We start from the raw sequence: 9,516 nt of genomic DNA on the forward strand, positions 1-9,516 counted from the left end.
TAGACTCCGTTTAATGTCTATAGACTCCGTTTAATGTCTATAGACTCAGTTTAATGTCTACAGACTCAGTTAAATGTCTATAGACATATTTTTATTTAGTTCATCTTAAATTTAGCTCAGGCTGGCTTTTGCTTTTTAGCTTAGCTTCATATTAGCTTTTCTTACCGAACTTTGACTTAGTTTGATGTTGGATTTCATCAACAATTATAAAACACATCTGAGTTTATTTTATCTGAGTTTACTTATCTTTTTTCTCACTCTTTCCATCGTCTTTATCTTAGCTGATGGTGCTTTTTCTCTGTTCAATTTAGCTAGTTTTGCTTTTTAGATGAGCCTGGTATTTAGTTTTTTTTTTTTTTTTTTGCCTTGTTTAACTGATATAACATTTTCCTGTGTGATATTTTAACATATTTTCACTTATTTTAGTTTTGGTTGTTTTAACTTAATGTACCTAGTTTATAAGCTTAGTCAGGTCCTTATTGCTTTGCTTGGTTTCTTCTCTTGAGTGTACTTTAGCTTTGCTTATTCAACTCATCTGAATTTAGTTTATATTTATATTTTAGTCTATTTATTGCTTGTCTTATGTTATTTTATTTTTTCTGCCCAATGTCTTTTTTAATGTTTATAAGCACAGACTGTAAAGTAACATTTGTGCATGTCTTGAGTTAAGTCGTACTTCATGGTTAAGAGGTAAAATGGTTCACTGTAAAAAGCAGCAACAGTAAATTGTTTATAGAATCAAAGAAGGTTTGAAGAACTATTGTTTAAAGCCATTATAAGATTATAAGAAATACTGGTCCTCAACTGATTTTTGGATTATACAAAGCACCGGAGATTCATTTCAAACAGGAGGAGAAATATACTTCAGAGACTTGAAGGGGGAAATAACTAAAAAGAACCTCTTCTAGAAGAGGCTCTACTGATTTTGCTTGATTATTTCTTCATCACTGGCTATATTTATTGGTTATGGCTGATTTAATCTATTAATAATGTGTAACTATAGTTTTCTGTTTGTAAAGTGGAAGGAAGAGCAAAAACGATATAAAACACATTTAGCAGAGTGAAAGCTCTGCTGACAGTCAGGATTACTCACAGCCTCACTGGGGGATTCTGGTCCACAACACTCTAAAACTTTCTTCACATTTTGCCTGTTCTCCAGCCCAGGTCTCTCCCAGCAGCTGCTGTCCGACCTCGAGGCGAGCAGGAGTCGTCGGAGCGACTTCAGGCGCCTCCTCAGTGCTCTGACGAGGCCGCCAACGGCAGAGGCGCACGCCGCTTTAACCTCAGCAGTGCAGGCGGTCATGACAGGCTAAACGGAGCAGCTCGGAGGTGCTGCAGGGGGGTCCTACGGACTGTGGTAGACAAACCAGTGCGGCTGTGAGTCAGTGTGTGGGAGGAAGGTGGGGGGAACCCAGAGGGAAGGGGGCTGGTTCCAAATCAGGACGGAAAATGGGATCTCCCCCTTCAATTATCTGCCTGTTTTCACGGACATGCAGCTGTAACCTTCCAGCCAGAGTATCCAGCAGATGTCCTGGAGATCCCCGTTCCCTCTGACATTACTCTCTGACCAATCACTAAACACCACGACGAGCAGAACTCCCACTTCTATTTCCACATTCACTCTGACTTTCACAAAATTCCCCATCTGCAAACAAAACATTTCCCAGTAAATGTGTGAGGGCGGATCATTTATCTTTAGAAAGAACCTTCTTAAATGCTTCACACTTATCTACTTTAAAAAAAAAGGAAAGAAAATACATTTAACTTACAGTGTTTTGCAGCTCTTAAAAAAAGAAAAAAACATCAGTTACTCAAAATAAAGATAAAAAGGAAAGCACATTGAAGAGGAATAAATAAAAAAGTCAGGTTTAAATCCCGACACATGCAAGGTTAAATTCATTTATCCTGGGCAGGAGTTTAAATTCCTATCAATTTAGGGCTTTTATAATTCACTACAACTGCATTTCAGAGGGAAGGTTGATTCTGTGAAATCCAAATTTAAGCTGGGGAGTTTTTCTCCACAACAGAAGGGCAAAAGGTTGAATATAGACCGTTTCTCATTAAAAAACAAGAGCCAGAAATGCAGCTCAGGCCCCATCACAGACTCCCCATAAGGGTAAGATAACATAACTCTTGCCTATGGCAGCAGAATTCAAACTGGAGTCTGATCAGTGATTGAAAAAGAAAATAGTAAATATTGGGGGAGTTGGAAGCTAAAATGACTTCATTATTTCGGATGGTCTTACCCCTGATGGGGAGTGGTGGCCTATTAGTTAGGGCACAGGGTCCTGAGGTTGTGAGTTTGAAATCCACTCCCACAGACTGCCACTCTGGGTCTCTGAGCGAGACCCTTTACCCCAGATTGCTCCCCGGGTGCTGCAAAGTGGCAGCCCACTACTCCCCAAAGGGGATGGGTTAAATGCAGAGAGGTCATTTCTCCATTGTGAGAACAATCATTCAGTAAATTTTTTTATTATTTTTCATTATGCCTCTAAACTTAAGACCTTCGTCTTTCAGCTGCACACTGCTATGCTTTCCTTTTTCTGCCAGGCCCATGCACAGTAATGGTGTAATTTTAACTTGCTGTCAAAGGGAGCATATATTTGCAATAACTCTGGGAGCTGCGCTAAAGCTCGCTGTACGCCCCTTTAATCCGTCCAGTACCATTTGGACATATGATTGGGATCATTGTCCAGAAATCTGAAGGTAGTTTCTCATTATTCCATAAGCAATGCCAGTGACAGGGGGACAGTCCCACAGCATTTTGCTGCCACTACCATACTTGTCAGCTGGTTTAACCTCCTTCAATCCTATAGTCTGTCTGAAACCTGCTGTGTTTCTGTTCATCAGAGCTGCATCTCTCTAATTGGACAAAACAAAGACGCTTCTCCTTTTCTTCACTCGTCCAATAACCAAATCCAGCTGATCATCTTCAGACTATCTGCCTACTGCTGATCCTGATTCTGCATTTAGTGAATTAAGCGGGGGGATTGAAACTTTATTATTTAGCTGAGTTTTTAAGTGTACAGATATCTATAAAAGGAAACACCTCTGGCTGAAAATATGTCAAAGGTCCACTTAAAAAAAATAAATAAAAATATTTCACGTGAAAGCCCTGTGGCTGTGGCTGCAATCTGACGGCTGGCATGCATAAACAAATGGTCACTATTACTAAGCTGTCGTTAAAAAAAAAAAAAATCAATAATCACCAGAGTCATAAGGCGTTAACAACCCTATGCTAGAAATTACTCTAGTTTACTTCTAAAAGTTTACAATCAAGAAATAAGTAAACATTTCTTAAATTAACTGCATTTCGCCTTAATTTGAGTGGGTAAATAAAATGATTTTTGAACAAAATTAGTATTTTTCTATCTTAAAAGTAGATAAATAGATAATATTCACTTCAGTGGAATTCTTTATTTCTTACTTTTAATGTAAATTGCATGGTTCTATTGGCAAACTGTCTCACGTACCTCTTTTATTCTACAAATAATACACCTATTTTAAGATTATTTAAAATTCCAGATTTAGATTTAAATGTTTTTGCAGTGTGAGTGTTTGGTTTATAGTAAACAGAAAAAACAAGAGGGAATTTGAATCATTTAAGGTAATAAAAACATTTTGTTCCAAATCAAAATGAATCACTTAAAGTTAGAAATGAACAGTTTAAAGTTTTAGTAACTTAGAAGTATCTAAATATCCTGAAATTTTCCACCTCTGTAACAACAGTTTGACAGAAGTATGAGCCAAAGATTCCAGCAATCATAAGCATGCGATAAAAACACTGAAAGACAAACATTTAAAGCTCCCAGCTGATCCACTGAAACCTGCTGGAGCAGAAACACAATGTGCCCCCCCATGCCCACCCATCCCCAGCAGGAAATCCTCCACCTGTCAGCGCCTCCGTCTCTCCCAAACACAATGTACACAATGCTGCTGACGGTCCGGCTGACATTTCTTGGATTACCTCCACCTGTTGTCGCCTCCGCTCAGAGCGAACTGGTTTCCACACAAAAACCAGCAGGACACAAACCAAGGACTGGGATGAAAACTAAAAATATAAACACCTGCTTGTTTTCTAAAAGCTGCACCAAACCTCTATCATTTGAGAAATCTATGAAATAAGGCAGGATGAAGAGTTTGTTTCCCCTAGGTGGGAGCTGGAGACCTCCAGAGGTTCTCTGATTCGGACCTGGAAGGTTTATTAGAAGGAAAAGGAACCAGTTTGGTTTCAGGCAGCTTAAAGCTTCATAACCCAGATGTCAGCACTCCTCCTCCATAAGGAGTTAAGGTAGTTTCTGTAACTCTGAAATACTGTGGCATGATTTGGAGTTGTACACTTCACAAAATACGTCAGTAACTAAAAGGCCTGGGAGGCTGAAACCCATTTCATGGCAAAGCTCCGGTTCTGCTGAACAGAACCAGTTGGTGTCATCTGGCCGGGACATAAACCCATAAAACACAGGATCTGATCCCATCTTTAATCTGAAGCCCCATCAGTGCATCCGCAGTCTAAACTTGTTTCCCACATAAAGCTTTTTCACTCTGCTGAGAGCAAACTGACAGGATTTATAAACAGAACTAAACACCTGACAGTGTTTATAAATAAGGCAGCAAAGCTGAAAACAGATTTTTTAAAGCATGCTAAGCGTCTCTCCACACTACTATGCTAAGAAATGATGCAAAACCTCCATTTAAACAGATCCATCAACATCCAAATGGACTTTCAGTCAAAGAGAAATGAGATTTAGAAGGTTTTTTTTTTTGGTTTGCTTTTTTTTAAAGACTTATCTGGATATGCAGATAACAGCAGGATACCCCCTACATGTCTACCATCACTGCAGAAGAAACTACAGAAACTTTAGAGCCGATTACATCATCTAACCTCAAATCAACCTGATTAAAATGTAAAAAAAAAAACTCAAAGAAGGTCGTGAAGGAGAGCAATGCTACACAAGAAAACAGCCTGTTATTTTAAAGTCTTCATCTTTTTAAAGATCAAGAAATGTCATAGTACATAACACGACCCAGAGAGAACTATTTACACATAACTGATTTAGTTTGTTTTAAATTATTTTATAGACAAGAGAAAAACTGATCTGATTCTAAACCAGAAATATAAAACTAGATCATTTAAAAAAAAAAAATTAATGAGGACTCATTTAAACTGAAATGCTCTCCAGTTCAAGCTAAATGTTTTCAGAATGCAGTCACATTCAGTTTTTAGTGCCATTTGTAAGAAGCATATCTAAGGTAGGTATTTGTTATGATGCCAATAAAAAAAGAAAAGTATTTCCAAGCCTCCAAAACAACATCGGATGGAAAAAAATGAAGATTCTTGGTACTAAACTGCACACAGAAACTGCATTTAGGCTTATTTTCAAGTTTACTGCCCGTTTTTGGGGCCTTCTAAAAAACATTAATTGGAAAAATGTCCTTTAAAACACTTTATGATAACAATGATATACTTTTAGGGGCTGAAACAATTAATCTGATTAATTGATTATTAAAATAATCATCAGTATATAATCATTACCAAGAATAAAACATGAAATAATAACCTATTTACTGCAGCAATTAACTCTAAAAAAAACATTTTCAATTTTAGACTTATAATCATTTTTTATATATATCATATGGTTTATGTAGGTATGCCATTTTTCCACTTTTGGTATTAACAATCCATTTAAAATTGGAAATAAAGTGTTTTCTTCAACTCCAGACAATTGTTTCTTTACCAAAAATGAATTCACTAAAAGTATTTGTTTTTAGATTAATCGGTTAATTAAAACGGTAATTGACAGGTTAATCGATAGCTCCAGCCCTAATAAATTCTCATCCCTAATTAAGGGATGGGAAGGACCAAGGACTAATGTCATACTAACTGATTCCTGCTTCATTCATCTTTAGTAGAACTAATCCTTGCAGCGTTGCCTTCACAGATCTGCCTAGAAAGGGGATCAGACAGCAGCTGATCCAGGATACTGCTGCCGGCATCCTCACTAGAACTAAAAAAGTGGAGAACATCAGCCCTGTTCTAAAGTCCTTCCTCTGGTTCCCCATATCTCAGTGAATAAACTTTAAAATACTTCTCTTTATCTATAAATCACTGAATAGTTGAGCTCCAAAATATATTACAGACCTGTCAGTGGATCAACAGCCAGACCATTCAGGTCCTTTTGATCATCTCTACTCTGCATACAAGATCGTTTGACCTTTTTTATATATAATCATCTTTTTTAAATTATTTTTTTATTCTATTGAATTATTTGTGCATTTATGCCACAATAATGTACTTTTCTTTTTCCTGTTTACTTTGTACTGTAACCTGTAACCTTGGTGATTTTCTTTGGATCAATTATTGGAGCTGATATTGCTTTTTCTTTCCTCATTTTCATAGAAAGTAATTAAATGAGTCTCAAGTCAAACAAAAAAAGACAGATCTATTTACAAATCAGACAAAACAATTACCAATGGGTAGTTAAGGGAGGGAGCAGCAATGCTGCATTTCACATGATCTCAAGGCATGGCTGTTGAAAGCACTACTGAATTGGTACGAACATGTCATCCAATACCGATATAAGACAAATAAAGTTCATATTGGCCCAAAGTATTGCCAAACTGCTGAATCTGTCTATTGTTAAGCAAAAGTCCATATTTGAAGCTCTCTCTACACGAAGGTTGAAGGTCTGTAACTGTTGACTGAGGAAATATGGTGACCTCTGCACACAAACAGCACTGATATGCGCTGATTTAACACTATATGACTACACTTTTACCGATCCCTTCCACTTGGTAGTAACCACTTATCATCACTGAATCTATTGAACATGTTTTAACCATGGTAGCATAGAGGTCCTGAGAGCGACCGGTTCTGTCTGGGTTTTATACACCTGTGGGAAAATGGAAGTTGCTGAAACCTCTGAATGCAAAGATTTAGAGACTTTGTGTGACAATGAAGTGTGAAACCGAGACAGGAAGCAGGAGAAAAGCGACACCGCATCGATGTCCCTTATTAACTCTGCTAATAAAAATAGATCCAAGCGGCGCTGAAGGAATAATCCCGACCACAACAATGATGCTGTTTATCCTCATCCTTTGTGTTTCTGCTGCGGAAAGCTGAAGGTAAGTTTTTCCACTGTTGGAATCTAAGCGGGGGGGGGAGCACCAAGCAAATGCCCCTGAAAGGTGGACGTTAATGTGTGTGCGGTCCTGTGTTTGTGTGTGTTGGGCAGGTTCTCCATGGCAGCAGCGATCACGGATCGAGTGAGCAGGATTCCATTCCAGACAATCTGCGCCCTCTAAGCCCGTTACGCAATCAAATTAACGGGTCGGATGGTCACCGCACTGACAGACACACAAACGCCTGGGGATGTGGCGGGTCGGAGGAGGACGTGCGCTTCCGCTGGGCCTCGCTCGCAGCTCGGATATCACACGCCTCAGACGGAGCGGTGAGTCAAAGCAGGGGAATACTGAGCTTAATAAAATCTCCTGCTGCTGAATGAGAGTTGAATATCTAACAGTATGAGCTTTGCAACTAGTTGGGAACAACGCTCCCAAGGAAGAAGAAGGAGAAGAGCGCCACCTACAGAAAAGAACAGAGAAACAACAAAGTCCAAAGTGATGAACAGTTTTTTTAACGGAAATAAACTTTATGGATGTCAGATTAAAGCTGAACTAAAAAATAATTGATATTTTAAAAGGATTTTTATTTTGACATAGAAAATAGCCACAATGTGAAAAACTTTACTCAACCTAAGAATATTGTTTTTATCTTCTTTATTTTAATCATTTTAAGTTGTTATGACAAATACTTTCTAAAGTGCTGAAACTAGGGATGTTCTGATTGGATATCAGACATTGATCCTTGAGATCTATAATAAAGATCTAGCTCCAAAGCTAGAGAGAAGTTAGAGGAGGAGGAGGAGACACCGGGGGGCAGATGGATGTGGAGGATGCTGAAGAAAAGCTTTATTTCATTAAAAAACAAGCCTGAAAGTTTCCTCCTAGAGCAATGACCTCGCTCTCCTGGAAGCCACTCTATATCCTATTCAATAATGAAATACGTCAACGGCTCCCAGGAATGAATGCCGCTTCAAAGTGACTAAGAATCTGCTAACATCATGAGGAAGTCCTCTAATAGAGCCAGAGATGTGAGCGGCAGCTGCTACACAGCATTGTTCATCCTAATGAAAGGGAAGCACCGATAAACTCCTACCACTTCAGCCTGATTTTATGTTTCCAAGGTGTTGCAGTGAGAGCAGAGCCGCTCGTCTGAAAGCAGGAAGAAAAGGGATAAAAACCACGAAGTGAAAGATTTTCTAAAAGAGATAGAAGATGTGGGAGGACAAGTGGAGAAAGGCAGGCGGATATGAGGGCGAACTTTATAGTATAGAGAGAGCATTAAGAATGGATGAGGAGGAGCAGGGGGAGGACATCATCATTTATTCATAACCGTACAAGAAAAGATCCTCAATCAGATCTCTGCAGTCGAACACCGCCTCAGATTTAAGCCGGCAGATAAAAAGCTGCACGGTGAGGTGGTCGTTAAGCTCGACCGGTGGTCTCTGAAGATAACTCAGGGAAAGCTTTAACGACTGAAAGCTTAAAAGCATCTGCAAAAATACACTTTTTTTGCTCTTAAAATATTCAGTCTGGGATGATAAAAAAGCCTTCTCATTTTTTCAGCATCTCTGATCATTTAAATGGTTCATTTTCATCTTTTTACACCAGAAACTTTCTCCATGAAACCAGGAAGTGGATCATTTTAGAAGCTAACTAATTAGAGATGAGTGGGCAATAGTTTTTTTGTTTTGTTAAATGTAAAAGTGTAAAAACTCTTAATCTAGCCTTCCATTCTTAAGATCATCCTGCCAACACATTAAACCAAAAGCTCAATCTTCCAGGAGGTTAATTACTGTTCTTCAATCCATCCTGTTCCCAGTCACTTGCCATGAAAGCATAACGTTCATTGCCTGTCCCAAATAAATCTACTGATTAAGAATGAAATAATAATTTAAAGGAAATAATAAAATCATCTAAAGTGAAGAACATGAAAAGAATCAAGGAAAGAACTGTAGCTGAATCATGAGTTTGGTGCCTCAGAATCATGACATTAAAATTCAAACACAGACTAACCTCTGCAAAGTACTGCAATGCAACTGCTGCATGTTAGTGTAATAGTTCTATATCGATGCCTTAAAAGGAAATTATTTGCCAAGAAGTCTGGTTTAGTCCGAGGAACACAAAATCCTTAGGAAAACATCAAATACTGGATGATAAAAAGAGTCAAGGTATTTATGAAAACTCCTCATAAATGACATATTAGAAGAACATTTGAGCTCTTGACATTAAAATGAATAAAATGATTTCAGTTAGATATGAGAATGTCTGGCCATAGGTTTAAATATAAATGCAAAACACATCTCTCCTATCCTGGCTTCTCTTCATTGGCTTCCTGTTAAATCCAGAATAGAATTTAAAATCCTCCTTCTCACATATAAAGCCTTAAATGGC

General features: G+C 38.2%; 1 protein-coding gene across 4 annotated transcripts in view; it reads right to left on the bottom strand.

The window, feature by feature from the left end:
* Window positions 1-9,516, bottom strand: part of LOC107081812 (ribosomal protein S6 kinase alpha-3) — an 81,216-nt gene that overhangs the window by 31,436 nt on the left and 40,264 nt on the right. For 2 of the 4 annotated variants that reach the window (XM_015370077.1, XM_015370076.1), the window contains exon 1: window positions 1,094-1,318. The exons of the other annotated variants lie outside the window; for them this stretch is intronic. In XM_015370077.1, coding sequence (XP_015225563.1) covers window positions 1,094-1,303 — 210 coding nt within the window. In that variant the 5' untranslated portion in view covers window positions 1,304-1,318. Of the gene's footprint in view, window positions 1-1,093; window positions 1,319-9,516 lie in introns of those variants that run through there. 4 annotated transcript variants of the gene reach the window in all.

The sequence above is a fragment of the Cyprinodon variegatus genome, unplaced genomic scaffold (genome assembly GCF_000732505.1).
Source record: "Cyprinodon variegatus isolate N-32 unplaced genomic scaffold, C_variegatus-1.0 Scaffold41, whole genome shotgun sequence".
Taxonomy (NCBI): domain Eukaryota; kingdom Metazoa; phylum Chordata; class Actinopteri; order Cyprinodontiformes; family Cyprinodontidae; genus Cyprinodon; species Cyprinodon variegatus.